Here is a 25,660-nt window from a genome sequence, read left to right on the forward strand (position 1 = left end):
GAAATCGGCATTATGTGTAATCATGATTGCTAAATTTTATGCAAAATTAGCACATTACACAACCTTTTATGTCCTGCATCAGTGATTATAATGTACCAGTCTCACAGGACTATCAGCTGATGTGTAACATGTTACAAAACATAAGAAACTGTTTGATGTTCATTGTTTTACTTTGGGCTATGTTGAATATGAATCATTTGTGATGTTCTCATAGCCTGTTTGTTACTTCGTTTCTGATTGATCAGCCAGTACAAATGAGAAGAGATGTTAGTAAAGGTTAATAAGAAACATTGCTCAACCTATTTTTATATTTGATGCAGCTATTCTGGAAAAATTCCCTTTGGAAAAGGCAGTCAAGTGACCCAAGACTTACTGAAAAAACTAGCAGATGCCAAGAGGTCCCATGACCCTACCCAACTCCGCCCCCTGCTGCTTAGAGATTGAGTCTTTGTGTCCTTCAACGTAGCTCATCAGTAGAGTTGCTCAAATCCGAATTTGGGAGATACCTGGATAGTTCTATCCGGATATCTCCCAGTAAACCTGTGCGGGCTGGGCGGGGGCAATCTTACCTGTATGATGTCTTTTTCGGTCCGTCCCTATCACCTCCCACGATGCGTTCCATGCGCCGGTCGTGACTACAAACACTTCCTCCTCCAACCCGGAAGGAGGAAGTGTTTGTAGTTACGTGACCGCCGCTTGGACCGCATCGTGGGAGGCACCAGAGACGGACCGAACAAGACGTCATACAGGTAAGATTAACCCCCCCCCCCCCGTCCAGCCCGCACAGGTTTACTGGGAGATATCCAGGTAGAACTATCCGGGTATCTCCGGAATTCGGATTTGAACAACTCTACTCGTCAGTCTCATCTTCCTGTCCTCCTCACAGCTAGAATGGGCGTCCGCACGTAGGGGCAAAATGGGGCGGACATTTTTTTTCTTATTTTTCCTGTTAAAATGTATTTAGAATAAAATAATTCTTAGCAAAATGTACTACATAAAGAAAGCCTAATTGGTGCCAAAAAAAACAAGATATAGATCATTTTGTTGTTATAAGTAGTAATAAAGTTAAAAGCGAATGAATGGGAGGAGCCCTGAAAGATGAAAATTGCTCTGGTACAGAACCCCTCAGTAGTGAAGTGGTTAAACAATACTATTTGCCTGGCAGTCCAGCTGATCTCTTTGGCTTCAATGGTGTCTCAGTCACACACCAGAAATATGCACGCAGCTAATACAGTTTGAATTTTGTAGTTATGCCCTGTGAGCTGATGCCGAAACAACCTGATTGGCTGAGGGACAATGTGACCAATGTCAGCTGTGAGGCTCTGCGGAAGCCTGTCAGCACTTTAGTAAAAATCAGGTACTCTTTGCAAGAAGCTGATTGGAGGTTTATGTGTGGAGCAGCGCCTCAGCTTGGCTGCACATTTTACATTCTTATTTTGTCTGTCTGACCTGCTGCCAGCGAAACGTGACTTGCCCTGTATGCTGCCATGCCAATGCTGACAAACAACCTGGAATTTATTAGAGAGTGTAATTATGACTTCAGCAGATATATATTAATAATTGTCCACCGATGATTGTGCTGCATTCCTTCTGTGTAAACCACAAAGTATGCAATCATCACACGCTCACAGCAGGAACAGGAGATGATGAGTTTACAAATACAGTCTCTATATTGGGCCTGATTGTCTGACTTTTTTTTCTCAATATAGTTTAGGGCCAGGACAAAATTCTACAGCACCAGAGGCAGAGACCCAAAGTGTTGCACCCTCCTGAATTTTGCCAGCTCCAGTATAGGTAGCGCCAAGTATAAAGGTATCCCCCCCCCCCCATACACTCACACACACACACACAATACAGTATAGGTAGCCCACACCTCCCAACTTTTTGAGATCAGAAAGAGGGACACTTAAGCCACACTCCTAACCACACCCCGATACACCTCTAATCACACATAATATGATTTCCTAAGAAAAATATGTTGTTTCATAATTTAAACCAAACTGGTTCTCTCTATCCTGATTCATTTTGCTTCATAATAACATTTGAAAATAAGAAATGTATCAATTTAAAGGAAGGGGATAAAGTTTTGAGTCAATGAAACACATTTTTCAGTAGAAAAATACACATATAGGACTTTCTGCTACAGCAGCTCAGCTTAATGTGCAGGAGCGCACAATATGCACGCCTTACTTAGCAGCGCTTGCTGCCATGTATGGCCCGTGCCTTCCCATAGTTATGCGAGCTGCTTCCGTAGCAATGCACGTAACTTTAAATGCGGGCCATACTTCATTAGCGGCCGCCACTGAGTCAATTAACATGTTAATTTACATAAGTCCGAACATCAGTCCTGAAAGAGGGACAAATGAGGGTGAAAGAGGCACAGAGGGATTTGGTTCCCAAAAAGGGACATTTGGGAGCAGGGCCAGTTCTAGACTTTTTGCTGCCTGAGGCAAACGTGTGAGGATGAATTATTGTCACACTCTGTAGGTAGCCAGTATAGTTCCCCCAGTATAGGTAGTATGGTTGCCCCAGTATAGGTAGCTAGTATAGTTGCCCCCAGTATAGGTAGCCAATATTGTTGCCCCATGTATAGGTAGCCAGTATAGTTCCCCCAGTATAGGTAGTATGGTTGCCCCAGTATAGGTAGCTAGTATAGTTGCCCCCAGTATAGGTAGCCAATAGTGTTGCCCCCTGTATAGGTAGCCAGTATAGTTGCCCCAGTATAGGTAGTATGGTTGCCCCAGGATAGGTAGCTAGTATAGTTGCCCCCAGTATAGGTAGCCAATATTGTTGCCCCCTATATAGGTAGCCAGTATAGTTCCCCCAGTATAGGTAGCTAGTATAGTTGCCCCCAGTATAAGTAGCCAATAGTGTTGCCCCCTGTATAGGTAGCCAGTATAGTTCCCCCAGTATAGGTAGTATGGTTGCCCCAGTATAGGTAGCTAGTATAGTTGCCCCCAGTATAGGTAGCCAATAGTGTTGCCCCCTGTATAGGTAGCCAGTATAGTTGCCCCAGTATAGGTAGTATGGTTGCCCCAGGATAGGTAGCTAGTATAGTTGCCCCCAGTATAGGTAGCCAATATTGTTGCCCCCTATATAGGTAGCCAGTATAGTTCCCCCAGTGTAGGTAGCTAGTATAGTTGCCCCCAGTATAAGTAGCCAATAGTGTTGCCCCCTGTATAGGTAGCCAGTATAGTTCCCCCAGTATAGGTAGTATGGTTGCCCCAGGATAGGTAGCTAGTATAGTTGCCCCCAGTATAGGTAGCCAATAGTGTTGCCCCCTGTATAGGTAGCCAGTAAAGTGGCCCCAGTATAGGTAGTAGTGCTGCTTTGAGGAGGAAGCAGGAGATTGGTTCCCCTGGTAACGGTGCATATACTGGAAGTAAGTACTTCCTGTATATGCAACGCCACAGGGAGACGCTCTCCTGCTTCCTCTTCAAAGCAGCGTTCCCGGGACGCGCTGATCTGAGGTCTATGACGGAGACGAGGGGACTGGGGACTATCCTAGAGGAAGCGGGCACCGGCTCAGAAGAGAAGAGGAGTGGCGGCTGCTGGGAGGGAACTAGGGAAGGGGGGCGGGTGGGATGCCGCTCCAGCGTCCATGCCGCCTGATGAACTACTTTCACCTGGCGTCATAGGTGCCCCCCCCCGGTTTGGAGCTATGGTAGCTAGATGGGCCCCCAGTATTAAGTAGGTACACTTCCACAGTATAGATAACCAGTTGTGTCCCCAGTATTAGGTAGCCCTCCAATCCTGTCAGAGTTGGATCATCCACCAGGCAACCAAAGCAGGTGCCTTGGGCCTAGTGGATGTGGGGAGGCCCACCTGCCACCTTCTCTGACTTCTCTCTCCACTTCAGCTTACCACAAGGGGGTGGCAACTCTACTACCTTACCTAGGGCCCCATTACATCTTAATTCAATTCTGAACCCAGTATAGGAAGCCAGATGTGCCCCCCATATCAAGTAGGCCATCCTTCCCCCCCCCCCCCCCCCAGTAAAGGTAACCTGATATGCCCCCAGAATTAGGTAACCTCTTTCCCCACTATAGGTAGCCATATATGCCCACAGTATTCGGCAACTCCCTCCCCAGTATAGATAGCCAGATATGTCCACAGTATTAGGTAGCACCCCCCTCCCCCACGCCATATGCAGAGTCGCACGTGCTACTCACCTCGTGGGCATCAATATCCAGCCCTGTTGCAGTGTCTCCTCTCTATGACTCCCTCTAGCAGTGTCATGTAATGAAATCTGCCACTAGAGGGAGTCATAGAGATGAAATGTTGTGACAGGGCTGAAGAGGGACAAGCATGCTCCACTCACAGATCCTCTGTAATGACCAAGCATGGGGAGACACTCCGGGAAGAAGGAAGCGATTGATTCCTTTCTCAGCTGGAGCCACACCTTCCTCGCAGACCGCGGGAGGACGGCGTGGAACGCAAGCATGTTTATGGGGCGGGAGGAAGCCCCGGGCAAGTATCAAATCTTCACTTTTCAAGATCTCTGGTTTACTTTAAACCCTTTGCCACACTATCCAAAACTAAAATATATTTCCCCGGGAATTGGTCTATTGGATGCATATAAGAAAAGTACCGTATTTCCTCATGCCGAGGCTTTTAACACTAGATTCGCAGTATACTGTATATTGAATGCTTGTTATTCAATATTACAGTACAAGCACAAGCACTCAAAACTCACTTCTTCAAGGAGGCCTACATTAACTCAACACTGCCCTAATCCTTTCTGCCAATAACTTCTTGCTGCACCCCCTCCTTTTGTGTCACCAACCCCTCCCTCTAGATTGTAAGCCTTTGGCAGGGCCCTCTCCCCTTGTGTATCATACATGACTGTGTGCACTTTACCCAGAATTTGGAACTTGTTACCACTACCACTCCAGTTTATGATCTGGCATTGTACTGCTGTCTGCATTGTGTTGTGTATCCTTTTGCTATTACCTGTATTGTTGTATCTATTGTCTATTACCTGTATTGTTCTGTCACCCCTGTTATCATTGTCTGTAACCTTATTTATTGTACAGCGCTGCGTAATATGTTGGCGCTATATAAATCTAATAAATAATAATAATAATAATAATACAGTATACTTTATTAGTCACATAGTTAGCATGTCTACAATTCTAATTGTCTTGGTTAAGAATATTGCACTCCAATGTAAGCTCTTTATATCCACATTAATAAAATTCAATGAAAATGTAAACTCTAAAAAAAATAAATAAAAAAAAATCACCTATAGAAAATAACAGATCACAACTTCAAATATATATATCAGGGGCGTAGCAATAGCCATAGCAGCCATAGCAGATACTATAGGGCCCTGGAACAAAGGGGGCCCAGGTGGTACTTGATAGATTTACTATTAACTTTCATGTATTCCTCCTCCTTCACTTTAGCTCAGTGTCCATAGACTATAAGCAGTGATGATTGGATGAGAATGTAAATAGACCAGTTACCTCGAGGCAGGTGACATTGCTCAAGAGTGCCTACATCTGAGGGCCCAACTAAAATTTTGCTATGGGGCCTCATCATTTCTAGCTACCCTATATATATATATATATATCAAGGAGTACTATACTGAAGATGGTGTTAAGTTGAATATTCCATGACCCACCCCCCAGACGGGTGCTACACGTGATGTCACATGACTGGCGGGAAGGGGTAGTCAAGCGATCACGGTGCTTTGCGCAGAGTAGTTGGGATCTTAAACATCGGAACCCACGTTGTAGCTGCGCGTCGCTAAACATCATTCTTGTAATCGCGCCTGTATCCACGCAGCAAGGTCTCTCCGAAAAATCGCCGGTCGACAAAAAACGACGCAGTTGGGGATGAACCAGATGTCAGAGGAGGACGGCGAGGGAGCGATAAGCTGGAGGAAGCCCCAGGTATGTATATTTTTATTTACCATCTCGGGTACACTTCAACTTACTCTAAACATTATTTCTATCATTTAAATTGATATATTTCTTATTTTAAATTGTTAAAATAGTGGTTCGCTCTCTCGCCTTGCAGCGCTGGGTCGCTGGTTCGAAAACCCAGCCAGGGCACTATCTGCAAAGAGTTTGTATGTTCTCTCCGTGTCTGCGTGGGTTTCCTCCGGGCACTTCGGTTTCCTCCCACATTCCAAAAACATACGGATAAGTTAATTGGCTCCCCCTAAAAAATTGGCCCTAGACTACAGTACTTACACTACATAATATAGACATATGGCAATGGTAGGGATTAGATTGTGAGCTCCTTTGAGGGACAGTTAGTGACAAGATTGATTAATACCTTCATATAAACCCTGACACATGCAGTATACATTCACAACAGCCATAGCACACATTCATAGAAATTCTAAAGCATTCATTAATTCAGTGAACTTCATCTAACACCATCAGCTTCTGTTTATGCCTCCATAGTATATTATAAGTGGAGACAGGCCTTATGCCTGTGTAATTATAATTATACTAATTTAAAATACCACTTCAGTAAGTCACTTAAAAAGAACCTGAACCGAGTAAAATTATTTAAAATAAACACATGATGTACCTGCAAATGAATATTACATACTAACCTCGCTGTCAATTCCTCTCAGAAGCTCACCATTTGCTTTTAACAATGATTCCTTCCAGCTCTGACAAGATTTTGTCAGAACTGAAATATAGCATTTGCTGTCAGTTATAAATCAGTTGCTGTCAGTTATAACTGAAAGGACAACTGATGAGCAAGGTAATGTCCTTGTTTCTTATGGCTCAAGTGGGCGATATAGCGGTTTAACAGTGTGCTGACCTGGAAGCTGTAATGGGGTAATGGGCATTTTCAAAATGGAGAATGGATAATTCTATTGATCCCAATTGGACAAACAGGACACAGGGGAGGAGAAAGAAATTGAGGAGTAGACTACACCAGAGGTATGTATGACGTGTGTATGTTTCAGTTCAGGTTTTCTTTAAAGCCGTACATACAGTGGGATGCGAAAGTTTGGGCAACCTTGTTCATCGTCATGATTTTACTGTATAAATCGTTGGTTGTTATGATAAAAAATGTCAGTTAAATATATCATATAGGAGACACACACAGTGATATTTGAGATGGGAAATTAAATTGATTGGATATACAGAAAGTGCGCGATAATTGTTTAAATAAAATTAGGCAGGTGCATAAATTTGGGTGCTGTAGTCATTTTATTGTTTCCAAAACCTTTAGAAATTGACTTGGTAAGCTCAGTGACCCCTGACCTACATACACAGGTGAATCCAATTATGAGAAAGCGTATTTAAGGGGGTCAATTGTAAATATCCCTCCTCTTTTAATGGGGGTCCCAAAACAACTCTCAAATGACCTGAAGACAAAGATTGTTCACCATCATGGCTTAGGGGAAGGATACAGAAAACTGTCTCAGAGATTTCAGCTGTTTCCACAGTTAGGAACATATTGAGGAAATGGAAGACCACAGACTCAGTTCCAGTTAACCTTCCTGGCGGTAACCCCGAACGTAGTTCGAGGTAAGCCGCTCAGGAGGTTTTCTCAGGCCCTGCTGGGCCGATTTGCATAATTTTGTTTGCTGCACGCAGCTAGCACTTTGCTAGCTGCGTGAGCACACAGATCGCCGCCGCCCCGCGCTCGATCGCCGCTATCTACAGTGCACCTGCTACCTACAGTAAAAAATGGTGGTGGTTCCATCATGTTGTTGGTCTGTGTGGCCAGTGCAGGGACTGGGAATCTTGTCAAAGTTGAGGGACGCATGGATTCCACTCAGTATCAGCAGATTCTGGAGACCAATGTCCAGGAATCAGTGACAAAGCTGAAGCTGTGCCAGGGCTGGATCTTTCAACAAGACAACAGGGATATGTGAGGGAGCAGACTGGTGTTGTACTTTGTTCTCTGGTTGAACTCGATGAACATATGTCTTTTTTTAACCCAAATAACTATGTAACTATGTAACAACGACCCTAAACACTGCTCAAAATCCACTAAGGCATTCATGCAGAGGAACAAGTACAATGTTCTGGAATGGTCATCTCAGTCCCCAGACCTGAATATAATTGAAAATCTGTGGTGTGATTTAAGGAGTGCTGTCCATGCTGGCAAGCCATCAAACCTGAATAAACTAGAGATGTTTTGTGAAGAGGAATGGTCCAAAATACCTTGAACCAGAATCCAGACTCTCATTGGAACCTACAGGAAGCATTTAGAGGCTGTCATTTCTGCAAAAGGAGGATCTATTAAATATTGATTTCATTTATTTTGCCTAATTTTGTTTAACTGCTTGCCGACCGCGTTGACGCCGATGAGTGTAGCCGAGGCGGCAGCCCCAGGACTGCCTAATGCCGATCGGCGTAAAGTCCTCGGGCAGCAGTTTTCAGGAGATCGTGCACAGGCTGCGCGTGCATCTCCTGCTTGGTGGGCGGAGCGATCGTCGCTCGGAAGACTGTTACACGGTGAAACCACCTTGTATTTACATGTACAGCGCTGCGATCAGCAGCAGCGCTGTACTGGGGACAGCTGTGTGACACGGCTGTCCCCCTGGGGGACAAGAGAGCGATCGGCACTCATAGGCAGAAGCCTATGACAGCCTATCGCCGTGATTGGCCGGCTGGGGGGAGGGAGGGGTTGTAAAAATAATAATAATAAATACAAATAGTAATAAATATTTAAAAAAAAACTAATAAATATTTATTTAAAAAAAAAATAAACACAGAGGGGGCGATCAGAGCTCTGTTGGTGGTGGTGGTGGTGGTGGTGGGGGGGGGGGGGGATCACTTGTGCGGCCCTGCAGCTTAAAGCTGCAGTGTTCAATTAAGTAGAGACCTTCCATCCCACGTATCAATTTTGTTGCTCGTCTCTGCACCTGCTCTAAAACTGCAATATCTTTTTTGTAATGTGGTGCCCAGAACTGGATTCCATATTCCAGATGTGGCCTTACTAGAGAGTTAAACAGGGGCAATATTATGCTAGAATCTCGAGTTTTTATTTCCATTTTAATGCATCCCAAAATTTTGTTAGCTTTAGCTGCAGCGGCTTGGCATTGAGTACGATTATTTAACTTGTTGTCGATGAGTACTCCTAAGTCCTTCTCCAAGTTTGATGTCCCCAATTGTATCCCATTTATTTTGTATGGTGCTAGACCATTGGTACGACATTTTTCAACATTGAATTTCATCTGCCATGTATGTGCCCATATAGCTATCCTATCTAGATCCTGTTGCAATATGACACTATCTTCCTGAGAGTTGATGATTCTGCACAATTTTGTATCATCTGCAAAAATAGGAACATTGCTCACTACTGCATCTACTAGGTCATTAATAAATAAATTGAAGAGCACTGGACCCAGAACAGACCCCTGTGGGACCCCACTGCTAATAGTCTCCCATTTTGAGTACGATCCATTGACCACAACTCTTTGTTTTCTGTCCATTAGCCAGTTCCCTATCCATGCACACAAACTCTTCCCCAGTCCTTGCACCAGACTTTTGTGGGGAACAGTGTTGAAGGCCTTTGCAAAGTCCAAGTATATCACATCTACAGCATTCCCAATATCCATATTAGCATTCACTACCTCATAAAAGCTGAGCATGTTAGTCAAACAGGACCTGTCTTTAGTAAACCCATGTTGATGCTGAGAAATAAGATTATTTTCTACCAGGGCCGGTTCAAGTAACAATTGGGCCCTAGGGCAAAATTAGCCTGGGGGCCCCCCAACAGACTAGGGATGGTCCGAAATGCCAATTTCCGATTCCACGGTAAATCCGCATTCCGCCTTTGCCAAATACCGATTCCGCTTTCCGCTACCAATTTCCGCATTCCAATGCGGAATTTCCGCCGTAAATCGCGGAAATTCCGCCTAACTTTAACATTTATTTTCTCAAAAACTATAAGGTCTTTTTGAAAACTTGTTTTTGCATCTTGTTCAGAAGATTCTGTTTAATAAACCATGAAGATTTGGTGTTTCTAGGACTTACTGGGGCTTTGCTATTAACCGCTAAAGTCGGCAGATTTTTACTGTAATGTAAATGCAGAAAATAGGCAGATGCAGAATTTCCTGCATTTTATATTACAGAAAAATTCCGCTGATATTAGCGGTTAATAGCAAAGCCCCTTTAAGTCCTAGAAACACCAAATCTTCATGGTTTATTAAAACCTTTGAGAAAATTGATGTTAAAGTCGGGTGGAATTTTCGCGATTTCCGCCGGAAATTTCCGCGTTTTCCGGCGGAAATCCGCCTAATGCACTTGCATTACCGATTTCCGCATTCCGATGCGGAAATGCAATTTCCGATCGGAATTTCGGAAATTGCATTTCCGCGGAATCCGAATGAGCATCCCTACAACAGACACCCCTGACCAAAAAGCGTCATTAGAGGCCCTTTGTTGCAGCCAAATTTCCCTCCTGGGCCCCTGAGCTGGCTGCTGACCCTCCCCCAATCACCTCCCAACTTAACAGACTCTGCAGAGTACCTGGGAAGCAACAGTTAAGATGGGGAGGGACAACTTGGGGGGCCCCTACAGGCTCTGGGGCCCTGGGGCAATTGCCCATTTTTTCCTATGGTAGCTCCGGCCCTGTTTTCTACTATGAAGTCATGTATAGCATCTCTTAGTAACCCCTCAAATAGTTTGCATACAACTGATGTGAAGCTTACAGGTCTATAATTTCCTGGATCAGATTTTTTGCCCTTCTTAAATAATGGGAAAACGTGGGCTGTACGCCAATCCACTGGGACTCTGCCAGTTGCAAGAGAGTCACAAAAGATAAGATAAAGGGGTTTATCTATAACTGAACTTAATTTCCTTAGGACCCGAGGATGCATGCCATCCGGGCCAGGTGCCTTGTCTATTTTTAATTTATTTAGTCTTGCCTTCACTTCTTCCTGTGTTAAGTATTTAATATTACAGTTAGAAGATTGAGACTCTTCTGCCTCTGTAATTTGCAACAGTGCTGTTTCCTTTGTGAAGACAGAAGCAAAGAAAGCATTTAATAACTCTGCCTTACCTTGGTCATCCACCATTGAGTTCCCACCCTCATCCTTTAGGAGTCCTATACAGTCAACCTTTCTGTTTTTAGAGTTGATGTACTTGTAAAACTTTTTTGGGGTTAGATTTGATATCCCTAGCGATTTGATTTTCAGCTTCGATCTTTGCCAGCCTAATTTATTTTTTACAATTTTTATTGCATTCCTATAATTGCTTAGTGCAGCCTCGGTCCCCTCCTGTTTTAGGAACTTATAGGCATTCTTTTTCCTCTTCATTTTATCTTTAACCTTTCTATTCATCCATAGAGGCCTTTTTTTATTCCAAGATATTTTGTTTCCATTTGGGATATACATACTACAGTATTGATTGAGTATAAGTTTAAGAGCTTGCCATTTCCCTTCAGTGTCCTCCCTTTGTAGTACATTATCCCAGTTCACCACACTTAGTGCCTGCCTAATTTGATTGAACTTTGCTTTTCTAAAATTCATAGTTTTAGTGGTCCCGCTGCCCCGTGGCCTATCAGTCACCAGATCAAACGTTATCATGTTGTGATCACTATTTCCCAAATGTTCTTTAACCTGCACATTTGATACATTATCTGGTCTATTAGAAATGATCAGATCCAGTAACGCATTCCCCCTAGTTGGTTCCGTTACCATTTGAGTCAAGTAATTGTCCTGTAGTGATGCCAGAAATCTGCTGCTTTTACCAGAATGGGTAGCCTCAATACTCCAGTCAATGTCTGGAAAGTTGAAGTCGCCCATAATTATGACCTCATTTTTACTTGCAGCTTTTTCAATCTGTTGTAGTAATCGCAGTTCTGCAGCTTCATTAATATGAGGTGGCCTGTAGCATACCCCAATAAGCAATTGGTAACTTTTATTTCCACCATGAATATTTACCCAAACGGACTCCACATCTTCGCAATCTTCCTCCACATATATATTTCAGTTCTGACAAAATATTGTCAGAACTGGAAGGGATCACTGTAAGAAGAAAATGGTGAGCTTCTGAGAGAAACTGACGGTGAGGTTAGTATGTAATATTCATTTGCAGCTACATCATGTGTTTATTTAAAATAATTTCCCTCGCTTCAGGATCCCTTTAAAGAGGTAGGAAAACACAGCCTAAAAATTGTAACCATACAAAGGTTCTTAAAAGTTTGTGAACCCTTTTAAATGTTCTCTTTTTTTATATGAATGTGACCTAAAACATTGTGTTCCACATCGTGAAGACCGACAGACCACCAGACAGTGTCCCCCTAAGTGTATGTGTCCCCCATGCCTCTGCTCAGTGTTTTAAAATCTCACTTCTCCGCCGTTACCTGTCCTGGCTTCCTCCAGTGTTTGCCGTTACAACGAGTGCCAGTACCACGTGACCCTGGCGTATGTGTGACATCACAACATGTGCCGAGTCATGTGGTACGGACGATTGTGGTGATGGCAACGTCAGAGGAGGCCAGGAGTGGAGCCAGTGAAAAGGTGAGACTTTAAAACTCTGCTTACGAGGTGACCCGGCAGTATGAGGACGATTGTGGAAATCGCATTGCAGTGTATGGGGAGGTAACTGATCCGTCTCTGATCAGATTCGATCAGAGAGGGATCTAACTCATGTTCATGAGACAAGATGAGGAGCAGATTATTGGCATTGAAATCCTTGCACAATCTGGGCCCTGGATACCTGAAGGACTTGTTGCAACTATCACAGCCCCCACAATCTTAGATAAAAAGGATCTAATAACTTATTCTCCCCCAGAGTCCACCTCAAAACCTTTGGAGACAGAGCCTTCTGTCATGCTGCCCCTACACTTTGGAACTCCCTGCCCCACCCAATCAGAGCATATCCATCCCTGGAAGCATTTAACGAGAACCCGAGGTGGTGCGGGGGGGGTGCTCAGATGAGACACAGAGGAAAGTTCCCTGCCTCATGATATGTCTCTGTGTCACCTCACCGCCACTCCCTTTTCCCCCCCACCGCCGTGCTATACCCCCCCCCCGAGGGTACCCTCAGAGGGTAATGGGAGGGGCATTCCTGCAGGCTTTCCAGAGCTGCCATTGGATAGCTCTCTCTCACTGGCTGCATCCACTGCCGCTACCCCGCATGATGGGAGAGAGATCTCTCTCCTAGCGTTGTGACCCAGAGGTCACGAAAGTGGGTAGTGCAGGCAAACGGACTGGTGGAGAGCGGCGTGGAAGGCAGCTACCTGATCTACCCAGCCCCCCGGATCAGGTAGCCTAGGTTTTTTTTAAATTATATGAACCCACCTTGGGCTCTCTTTAAAGCGGTATTGTCACCATAAAAATCAAATTTCAACAGCAACTGGCCTGAGTGTATTAAGTGATAAAGATGCTAATCCTGCATTCAAAACTTGCAAAACTTTTTCTGCTGTTATGGTTTGGAGTTATCACATACTTTAGGCGCTCTGGCCCTAGTGCCAAACAGTGCCAAAGAGTTGAATGCTGGGAGTTCTTTTTATCTATAATATATTCCTCCTCTTGCATTTATTTCCCTGCCTAGCTGCTTATCAGAAACACCCTCTGATTACTTGTGTTTACAAGCAAGGCTGAGGTGACTCAGTGATTGGATGTGTAAATAAAAATAGACAGTGCAGTTGTTAGTATACTCCTCAGTGGGAGTGTCTGAAGACTCTGGGAGGAGGGCAGCTAATGAATACACAATGAGCAAGAGAAGGGAGGGGGGAAAACAAGAGTCAGGGAGGATATGATGTCAGCCTTAGCTTGGCAAGATGGCCACTGCCTAGAATAGGATTTTCTGCTTTTCCTTTATAAAATTCACAGGAATCATTATGTGGATAGCACAATGCATCTTTTATGTAAGTAGAAGCAGTATTTATCTACTTATATATGTGTTTTTTTATTTCTAGGTTAGCATGGGTGTCGCTTGTTCTTTAAGTCCAAACTGAAAAGCCACCTGTTTATCATGGTATTTATGAACACCTATTTCCTCTGTAACACAGTCCAGCCTGCAACCCTGTATTGATTTGAGACATATCTATGCAGTTTGAGTCCTATGGGAGAAAAGCGCTTTACAAATGTTATTGTATTGTATTGTATGTTCAATCTGCCCTTACATTGAGTGATGACCTTCATAGCTCATTTTTGTGCAATCAACAGGCGATCTAATCATTATGATGGGATCATTCTGTTACTGGGACTGGACATGCACAAAGCTGAACATTTTAACGCACTCCATTGTTCCGGTGAACGAAGTTGAACTCTGTGTTACCAGTTCTTGTGAACAATGGATGTAGTTATTGTGAACATATATCCTAAAAGGTTTACAGGCCGTAAATTTCCTACAGCTTCAGTTTCAACACTTTGGTAATTACTGCTGGCGTTGTGTAACTGAGTGTTTTTTCTACTTAATCGCTCTCGTTTTGGCTCACAGAAGCTTACTCAGGGGCGACACCCAAATTAACTGTATCACCCCACACAGAGCAGATTAGTAAAGCTGATGATTGATTGTCATTCAATTAAAAGTCGGCGATTGAGCTGCTTGGTCTATTTTAAATCATTAGAGAGTTTACTGATTGGCAAGCTATAAGGTCCATACACACATCTGATTTTTTTTAAACAACGGGCCGTTTGGACGTCCCGTCGTTCAGTCGTCCGGATGTCAAATGAGGCGTGTGTACACTCTGTCGTTCGGCTGATAAGACTGGTCTTGAGCGATCCGCCTGGTGGACTGTACACACACCTGATTTGACGTCCAGACGATTGAACGACGGGACGTCCAAATGACCCGCCGTTTCAAAAAATCAGACGTGTGTATGGGCCTATAGGAACAGGTTTGATAAAAAAAGGTTTGAATTTGCCTGAAAATATCAACCCATGGGCCTGATGCTCTAATGCTGGGAATTAATACACGATGTGTTTTTTTGGCAAATTTACTAGGCGATCGATTTCCCAATCGATTTTCTGATCAATTTTCATTCACTTCAATGAAAAATCGATCAGAAAAATGATCAAAATCAGATTAGAAATTATCTATTGAGCCATGTATGTGTATTCCCAGCATTGTGCCTTGTACACACCATGCAATTGCCTGTCAGATAGACAGGTTGAATCGATTATTTCCGGCAGGTCCGATCTGATTTCTGATCAATTAAGTATAGAATAGAAACAATCGGTAATCAAGGCCAGATTTATAATTTAAACGCCCTAGGCCAACTTTTGTGGTGCTGCCCTTTCATGAGCAGCAGTGCCACCCCATTTCATGTGCAGCCCCATGTAAAAACATGTACAGCACAGAGGCGTAGCTAGGGTTTTCAGCGCCCGGGGATAAAGACAGTTTTTGCGCCCCCTCCTGGAAAAAATGGGCATGGCCACACTTTAAAGTGTGGTCATGGGTGGAGTCAAAAGTTATTTAGATAGTTATATGTGCCCCCTCACCCCACTTAGCTAGCCAGATGTGCCCTCCTTTAAATAGCCAAATATGTGCCCCTTTAGTTAACCAGATGTGCCCCCCTTTACCCTGATTAGATAGCCAGATGTGCCCCCTTTAGATAGCCTTATTCTGCTGCTGTTAACGCTTCTGCAGATGGAGGGAAAGAAGCAGGGGCACTTCGGGCAGCCAGCGAGCTGCCTCTCATGCACGTGGGGGTGCAGCTGCCGTGCTGAGCGCCCTCACAGTGCTGCACCCTGGGACATATGTCCCCCCTTGCCCACCCATAGCTACTCCTCTGTTACAGCAGCCTCTGTCTTTCACATATAGCTCTCTTGAACAGAAGCATCCCTTTTCTTTGTGTTGCTCCCCATCTGCAGCTTCCCTTTTCAATCTGCTGCCTCCACCTCCATATGCAGCAACCCTTCCCTAATGTCCAGCCGCCCCTCTTCCATATCTAGCCGCCTAAGGCGCCCAAAGCGCTGCGGAATATGTTGGCGCTATATAAATAAAAAATAATAATAATAATAACTTCTCTCTCCCCGCCGCTGCACACACCCTCCTGGCTATAGGGGGAAGGGGGGGGGGGGCATCTACCTATCTAACCTATACTGAGGGCATATACCTATCTAACCTATACTGGGGGACATATACCTATCTAACCTATACTGGGGGACATATACCTATCTAACCTATACTGGGGGACATATACCTATCTAACCTATACTGGGGGCATAGACATATCTAACCTATACTGGGGGCATAGACATATCTAACCTATACTGGGGGCATATACCAATCTAATATATACTGGGGGCATATACCTATCTAACCTATACTGAAGGCATATACCTATCTAACTTATACTGGGGGACATATACCTATCTGACCTATACTGGGGGACATATACCTATCTGACCTATACTGGGGGACATATTACCTATCTAACCTATACTGGGGGACATATACCTATCTAACCTATACTGGGGGCATATACCAATCTAATCTATACTGGGGCATATACCTATCTAACCTATACTGGGGCAAATATACTGGCTACCTATATTGGAGGCACTTACCTATCTAACCTATACGGGGTCACCTACCTATCTTACCTATACTGGGGGCAACTATATGGGCTACCTATACTGGGGGGGGGACCTATAGCTGGCTACCTATACTGCGGGCACCTATACCGGTCTCCACGTTGGGGGCGCATTTTATGCCCTCGCCCTGGGTGCAATTTAGCCTAGAAACTGCTAGTATTTGGCTCCACCCACATCATGTGTTGGTCACGCCCATTTTTTCCCGTGGCACACGCTCCGCGCGCCGCTCCTTTTGTGAATGGGGGCCTCAAGTTATGGACTGCTTGGGGCCACCAAAACCTTAGCTGCACCCCTGCCATCTTTGTATTTGAATTTGACACCCCTGTGTTAAGTGAAATCGTACGCTTTTACCTGATCGACTACGTCGTACCAAGACATTCAGCTTGCTGCCTCCCTCGCTTTGTTCAAGCTGCTGAACTTTTTATCATAGTAGTGTCACTCACTTCATGGGTTGGCGGTATGTTTTATGGTGAAAGATGTATTCCTATGCACGTGACAACAGTGGAAGCATAGAGAGGTGTTTATTTATTTATCCATTTTAGGTTTTATTTAGGACAATAAACTGTCATGTCTGTTAACTCAAAATTTTTATCCAAATAAAGAGCTGCGGCCATTTCAATCGCAAAAAGTGGTGTTGTGTTTTTATTTATAGGTTAATATATAATTTTCCTTTCAGGGGGTAAGTATGGGTGGGCAGTACACTGCAATGTTTCATTTTAGGAGACTGACTGGTAACCATGGCAACCATATGAGGCTGGATGCAGAAGATACCCAGAATCCTCCTCTCTTTGCTTGTTGTCCCATTGGTTCATAAGTCTGCACCAAACAGGAAGTAAATTGTTTTGAATCCCTCCACACCTCATCTGCAATGTTGTAGGAGGAGGGATCATACACATCTGCAGGGATCCATCCACAGACATACTGTAGGACATTCAGCCTCACTCCAGTAAAGTGCTAGGCCATATGTTGGCGCTTTACAGTAAGGAAAAATGAAAAAAATGAAATAATTACAATTACACGCGTCTGAGGTAACCCTGGCTCCTCTTCACGTGGTTTTCTAAAGCTAGATCTCTCTCTGTTTGCTCAGTGTGTCCGGTGACTGCACATCCTGTAATTCCTGGCTATGCCAGCCTTCCTGGGATAATTTGTGGGGAGGTGTGGGCATGGGGAGGGGTAAGGTGTATGGGTACATAGGATAACTCATAAGACACAGTAAATAAGAGACAGTGACAGCTCAGACGGAGAAGCAGCACATACCTGCGGAGCCTTGTCACACTTTGGAGAAAAGGACACCTGAGGTAACCAAACAAGTCTGCACTATCTCCGCCTCCTGGTTCTACCTCTACAGGTGAGCTCTGACTCTATGCTGCTTCTAGCTCGCTGCCTCATCAGCACTGCTACACACGCAGTACGTGCTACCTGTACTAAAGGGGGAGCTCAACGCGGGATACCTGTCAGGACAGCTCCCTCATGTACCAGATGTTAGGACACACTATGGTCTCCTACTCCATCCTCTCACCTGCCTTCACTAGACTGGGTCTGAGAGCAGCGAGGAGACTGGAACTCAGAGCAGGTTGTCTTTTATTTGTCATGTGAAGAGCAAAGCTGAACTTTAAGGAAAAGAGCTAAGTGCACAGATACCGCGTCCATCCAAAGAGATATAGGGCAGCTTCAATCTGTGCCACAAGATGTTTCATGGCACTTACAGTGTACCCGAGGCGATATGTGATATGATGAGATAAACATGTGTATGTATAGTGCAAAACATATTAATAGCCAGGCTGTTTTACTTGTTTAGTTTGCTGCCTGAAAGAGTTAATTTCTAGGCGTGGAAGTGACAGCTTCTGTCTTGTCGGTTGTTGTCAGGAATATAGTAAACATCCCTGATTACAGCCATAAAAGTTTTCCTGGCAGAATACAACTTCTGAGGGCAGGTAGAGATAAAATACATGAACTATTGACCTTTTTCTAACTCTGGGACACTTAATAGGCTGCCACTGATTAGAGACAGTAAAACATTCAACCTATTTTGTAAATGTTTAAATATAAAAGAAAACCCCGGGATACTTACGAAAAAGTCATTTTTAGGAGTAGGAGGATAAATATAATTGTTTATCTCATCAGTTTGTTTTCACCTAAGGTTCACTTTAAGGTGGCCACACACGCTACAATTTTTCTGATTGATTTTACCCCAATTTGATTAAAACAATCACTTGTACCAATCGATGAATCTGGTCAAATTTCCATTTTTTCGTGATTTTTTGAGATTGGATGTGTTGTAAAATTCAGACCAACTTTACCAAGAATTGCATGTTGTGATAGATTGTCATATTGTTCAAAGGAGGAGATAAAGCGACAGGTGCACATCCATAACAAGCCAATCTTTAATGAAAATTTTTTAAAATGACATCTGACCAGTTATAGAATCTGCATGAGAAAGGGGTGAAAAACAAAGTGTGGTGAAGTCGACAGCTGTTTCGCACCCACTAACGGTTCTTCCTCAGGACCAAGCACCCCGTTAGTGGGTGCGAAACAGCTGGCTATTTATGACCAGTTATAGAATCTGCATGAGAAAGGGGTGAAAAACAAAGTGTGGTGAAGTTGACAGCTGTTTCGCACCCACTAACGGTTCTTCCTCAGGACCAAGCACCCCGTTAGTGGGTGCGAAACAGCTGGCTATTTATGACCAGTTATAGAATCTGCATGAGAAACAGGTGAAAATCAAAGTGTGGTGAAGTCGACAGCTGTTTCGCACCCACTAACGGTTCTTCCTCAGGACCAAGCACCCCGTTAGTGGGTGCGAAACAGCTGGCTATTTATGACCAGTTATAGAATCTGCATGAGAAAGAGGTGAAAAACAAAGTGTGGTGAAGTCGACAGCTGTTTCGCACCCACTAACGGTTCTTCCTCAGGGCCAAACACCCCGTTAGTGGGTGCGAAACAGCTGGCTATTTATGACCAGTTAAATAATCTGCATGAGAAAGAGGTGAAAAACAAAGTGTGGTGAAGTTGACAGCTGTTTCGCACCCACTAACGGTGCTTCCGCAGGACCAAGCACCCCGTTAGTGGGTGCGAAACAGCTGGCTATTTATGACCAGTTATAGAATCTGCATGAGAAAGAGGTGAAAAACAAAGTGTGGTAAGGTCGACAGCTGTTTCGCACCCACTAGCGGTTCTTCCTTAGGACCAAGCACCCCGTTAGTGGGTGCGAAACAGCTGGCTATTTATGACCAGTTATATAATCTGCATGAGAAAAAGGTGAAAAACAAAGTGTGGTGAAGCTGACAGCTGTTTCGCACCCACTAACGGTGCTTCCGCAGGACCAAGCACCCCGTTAGTGGGTGCGAAACAGCTGGCTATTTATGGATGTGCGTCTGCTGCCGTATCTCCTCTTTTGACCAGTGAAACTTCTGTTTGAAGCTGAGTACTCACCACCCGAGGAGGGGTCCAGCGACACCCCCTTGATGACGACCGCTCAGCGAGTCTTCCTGCTTGCAATGTCACACAACATTGAAAGATGGGCGCAAACAGGAAATCAAGCGATTGCGGTACTTTGCATGGTGTCGTTGGGGATCCTAAAGATCCGATCCACCGTTACTGTCATTATCGGTGTGTATCACAAACCGCCGTTCGCGGGCCTGTACCCATGTCACAGAAACGAGTGCTCATCGCTCAAAAAAATCGCCAGTCGTCTGAAGAAATTGCCGGGAAAATCGCGTGGTGGGTACGGGCCTTTACTGGCAGCACTCCTAGAGGTCCCTGCATTGGTCCTGTGCACCTTTGCTTCATTGCTACACGGATTGTCATATTGTCTTTAACCAAAATAAATTGTATGTAACTATTCAGTACCTACCAAACTTTGTTGTTTGTATAAACAACGAAAAGGGAGGAATTATGAAAGTGTGTGTATATATATATACAGTATGTATATTTATTTATTTATTGTATTTATAAAGCGCCAACATATTACGCAGCGCTGAACATTAATTTAGGTTACAGACAATATTTAGGGGTGACATACAGCACGGTGGCGTAGTGGTTAGCTCTCTCGTCTTGCAGCGCTGGGTCCCTGGTTCGAATCCCAGCCAGGGCACTATCTGCAAAGAGTTTGTATGTTCTCTCCGTGTCTGTGTGGGTTTCTTCCGGGCACTCCGGTTTCCTCCCACATTCCAAAAACATACGGATAAGTGAATTGGCTCCTCCTAAAAATTGTCCCTAGACTACAGTACTTACACTACATAATATAGACATATGGCAATGGTAGGGATTAGATTGTGAGCTCCTTTGAGGGACAGTTAGTGACAAGACAACATATATATATATATATACACTGTACAGCACTGCGTAATATGTCGGCGCTATATAAATACTAAATAATAATAATAATAATAATAATAATGTATATGATGAAAAGATAGAAAGAGTATGGTATGTAATCGTAGTGTGAAAATAATATATATGGAAAATTGTTTTTTTTTGTAGAATTATTATATGTAACTGTATTGTGCTTGTTTTTTTATGTAATTAATAAGAAGAAATCATTAAGTGTTGTAAGTAGTAATGTGGTGTTTAGTGATGGTCATGTCTATGAGAACTCATGGGGAATCATGTGATCACCTCCCCCTTGCCCCTTCAGCAGCTTTTGATACAGTAGATCACCCCCTACTCCTCCAGTCCCTCCAGTACATGGGCATTCACGACCTCGCCCTGACCTGGCTTTCATCCTACCTCTCCAACCGCTCCTTCACGACCTCCTTCAATGAGTCCTCATCCACCCCAACCACCTCTCAGTGGGAGTCCCCCAAGGCTCTGTCCTTGGCCCCCTACTGTTCTCCCTATACACATCCTCCATTGGCAAGGTTATCTCCTCCATGGGTTTTAACTATCATCTGTATGCAGATGGCACCCAGATCTACCTCCACACCCCTGACATATCCACCACTACCATGGACAAGGTCTCCTCCTGCCTATCAGCCATCTCCTCCTGGATGTCCGCTAGGTTCCTGAAATTAAATCTAGACAAAATGGAATTTATGATCTTCCCACCCCGGCCATCCCTGAACCTCCCAGATGTGCATGTCACTGTTAACCACACTACCATTCGCCCTACCGCTCAAGCCCGCTGTCTGGGTGTCACCCTGGACTCTGCACTCTCCTTCACTCCCCACATCCAAAACCTCACAAAGTCCTGATACTTCCACCTCCGTAACATCTGCAAGATCCGCCCATTCCTGACCTCTGCCACCACCAAACTCCTCATCCATGCCCTCATAATTTCCCACCTTGACTACTGCAATGCCCTTCTGTCTGGTCTCCCTATGACCTGAATAGCCCCGCTGCAGTCCATCATGAATGCGGTCCAGAATTATCCACTCCTCCCATTGTTCCACCACACTGGCTCCGCTCTTTGAATCCCTCCATTGGCTTCCTATCCAAGTTCAGAATCAGATTCAAGATATGGTGTCAGACCTACAAATCTGTCCACAAAACCTGTCCAACCTACATTTCCGATCTTACTCAGAGGTACACACCTAGCCGCTCACTCCGCTCCTCCAATGAACTTCGCCTGACCGCCCCCGCATCACCCAGTCCCATGCACACCTTCCAGGACTTCTCAAGATTTTCTCCAACACTATAGAGCTCCCTACCTCCGCCCATTAGGGTAGCCCCAGTGGCGTAGCTAAGGAGCTGTGGGCCCCGATGCAAGTTTTACAATGGGGCTCCCCAAGCACTTTATACGTAACAATTGATACGGCACACCAAAACCTGCCAATGGCAACTACAGTGTCAGAGGTGCAAGAAGGGGATGGGGAACCGTTTGTTAATGATTACCACTATTCAAAGTATCTGTAGAAGTGATTATTATGTGCACAGGACCAATAGAGAGCTAATACTGTAGTTGAGGGAGGGCTCCTCGGGGCCCCTCTGGCCCAAGGGTCCCGATGCGGTCGCTACCTCTGCACCCCCTATTGCTATGCCCCTGGGTAGCCCCCTCCTTCAACATCTTCAAAAAGGTCCTCAAAACTCACCTTTTCACTCTGACCTCCCCCCCCCCCCCCCCCACACACACACACACTAGTGCTCTAAACCCGCAGCTGAACTCTGGTCCCCTACCTTTCGTGTCCCTACCTCTCCCTCTAGATTGTAAGCCTTCGGGCAGGGTCCTCCTCCTTTTGTGTCCTACCTGATCATGCACCTCCATTACTGTGCACCCATGCTATGCATTGGAGTGAACTCAACTTGCCTAATCTCCATGCTCCTATCCAGTGACTGACTAAGCATTACCTGGTACTCATACTGTGCTGCATGATCTGTTTTTTCTTGTATTCCTGTATTGTCATATTTCTGTATGTCACCCCCAAATATTGTCTGTAACCAAAGTAAGGTCCAGCGCTGCGTAATATGTTGGCGCTTTATAAATACAATAAATAAATAAACCACAGTGGCGTAACTACAAATCAGGCAAACATTTACTGGGACTCCAAAATTCGGACCATTAGTGGTTCTAAACGATTATTTTCGATTGTTCATGCGAATAATCGTTCATAAACGTTTGTTCGGCAAATTGTCTCCTTAGTGGCAAACATCAATCTCTGATTTGCTAGTCATGATCATGTGCTAAAGCAGGATGTGATCACAGCAAATCAGAGCTTAGCAAATCTATCAGCTGATCAAACAAATCACATGCTTCTCCATAAGTTCTCCTAGACATTGACCATCACTAATGGTGTTCAAGTAACTGCAATAACCATGTCTTCAGATCTCATCCAACTTAGATTATAATATCCACAATATATGTAAGTAATCTTTGGTGCTTTATTCAATGTGTTCCTCACTTTGCCATGTCCTGTTCTTTCCACAGGAACCACCAAATCATGGACTCTTCAGAGCCCTTAAGCCTCCTCTTCCGTCTGTACATCTACTCCATCCATGGCTACGTGTGCGAAGTGCTCTTCACAGCTTTCTTCGACTTTGCAGTGAGCAGAGACTGGAGATTTCGAGGTGTTTCCAGCCTCTGGGCACTCTTCATTTATGGAGTGGCTATGTTGGGTGTAGAACACATGTACTTGACATTAAGGTTCCACTGTAGCTTCCTCCTACGTGCTCTCCTGTATACTATCTGGGTATACATCTGTGAATTCACTTCTGGATGGATACTGAGGAGGGCGAGAGCCTGCCCTTGGGACTACAGCCATTACAGATACAACTACAAGGGCCTGGTGACCCTGGAGTATGCTCCCTTCTGGCTAATAGGATGTGTCCTCCTTGAGAAATTTCTCATTTCATACACACTTCGCTTGCGTCTGGACTGAAGTTGGAAGCCAGAGACACAAAGTCTGAAGATGGACTAAATGATTTGACCTTGAAAGACTGGCTAAAACTTTTAGGTCTCATTCGCATGGATGTTTTTTGAAGGACCCAGGAAAGTGCATACAACGATTATGTCCAGGCATTTGTCAAGCGTTTATTGTGCAGCTGGTAGTTATTGAAGCCCCCAGACCAGTCATTTTAACACCTAACAAATGCTGCAGATATGAATGTGTAACGTGAGGTTTCGTCATGTTTCAGTGTCTCTCATCCATGTTGCGTTTACTTGACCACCCTCACCCGTGAATGAAGACTTCACACAAGAGTGGTTGAGGGGCTTACTCTACATACTCACCTAGCCACCCAGGAAGATGGATCTCAGCAGCGTCCCACGAGGTCGAGTGCTCCTTGATCCATCTTCCTGGCAGCGAGTATGCGCAACGTCACGCGATGGGCATAAATGAGATTTCAAGTGATCGCGGTACTTTGCATGGGAGTCGTCGGGGATCTTAAAGATTCGATATGCCGTGGCGGTCATTAGCTAAGTGTCATTCCTGTAATTGCATGCCTGTACCCATGTAGCGAGATCATGGAAACGATTGCTCGTCGCTCAAAAAGTTGCCGGACGTTAGACAAATCGTCGCAAAAATCGCATTGAGGCTACGGGCCCTTTAATAACACAGGATAGTAATGCCAGGAAGCCAACTGTGTAAACTAGGTCTTAATGAATGAATGAAAATGTCTCTAAGATACGGAACTATGGCTAGAACTGTGAGTAATTTTGCTGCAATACTTGAATTTTTCTGTTTACAATGCCTTCATTACCTTTTGTAGATATTGTAAATTAAAGAAGCACACAATAGCAAATCATAGGTAGTCCTGTTTGTCAAATCCTTTCTCAAAAGTTACCAGGCAAGGCTGGCAGCATTTGTAACCTGCCACCGCTACTTATGGAGTCTCCGTCATAGATGTGATACCCTTATTTCATTTTCTAGAGGTGAACAATCAAAGTTCAACATAGCAAAGTATGATTATAAAGAACACTATCTGTGCAATGTCCCTATGAGTAATAAAACATTGAGGGTTGTGGTAGAACAGGAGTGATAATAAATCTATTAATGATAAGGACTTTATGAAAATCAGAGGTTACTTCAAGTGGTATGAATTCAAAATGTTATCTCTGGTCCAAAACATTAAACTCATACATAACAACTATGCAACTTGCATTGAAGGGCATCCATGGCTATAATTATTAGGTCATTCCCAGGAGTGTTGATCCAGGGATTTATCTGACTGCCATCTGGAGTCAGGAAGAAATGTTTCCCTTTTAAAGTGTAACTGTCGGGTATAAAATCAAAAATCAATTATTTATTTTTATCTGGTAAACAAGTAATAAGGATGCTAACCAGGCAATCCAAAAGTTAAAATCACTATTACTTTTCTTGTTGATAAATGATCATCCCCCAGTTTACCTGACTCTTATTTGGTACATACAAAATTTGGTACACAAAAAGGAAGTTGCAGGGCATGCTGGGTTGTCATCTTTTGCTTCTCTACTTCTACTTCTCTACTAGAGAAGCAAAAAATGACAACCCAGCATGCCTTGCAACTTCCTTTTTGTGTACCAAATTTTTTGTGTACCAAATAAGTCAGGTAAACTGGGGAATGATTATTTATCAACAAGAAAAGTAATTGTGATTTTTTAACTTTTGGATTGCCTGGCTAGCAATTAGCATCCGTATTACGGTACTTGTTTACCAGATAAAAATAAAGAATTGATTTTTGATTTTATGCCCGGCAGTTACACTTTAAGGCTAATTGGCCCAGGCCTTGTAAGGTTTTTCATCTTCCCCTGGATTGGCTGGTATATGT

At 44.1% G+C, this 25,660-nt stretch overlaps 1 protein-coding gene across 1 annotated transcript; it reads left to right on the forward strand.

The window, feature by feature from the left end:
- Positions 1 to 1,250: 1,250 nt before the first annotated feature.
- Positions 1,251 to 23,793, forward strand: LOC137527346 (transmembrane protein 229B-like). The gene is made up of 2 exons (XM_068247855.1): positions 1,251 to 1,357; positions 23,343 to 23,793. The coding sequence occupies exons 1-2, from the start codon at positions 1,251 to 1,253 to the stop codon at positions 23,791 to 23,793; spliced, it is 558 nt and encodes a 185-aa protein (XP_068103956.1).
- The last annotated feature ends 1,867 nt before the right edge of the window (positions 23,794 to 25,660 follow it).

The sequence above is a fragment of the Hyperolius riggenbachi genome, chromosome 8, assembly GCF_040937935.1.
Source record: "Hyperolius riggenbachi isolate aHypRig1 chromosome 8, aHypRig1.pri, whole genome shotgun sequence".
Classification (NCBI taxonomy): Eukaryota; Metazoa; Chordata; class Amphibia; order Anura; family Hyperoliidae; genus Hyperolius; species Hyperolius riggenbachi.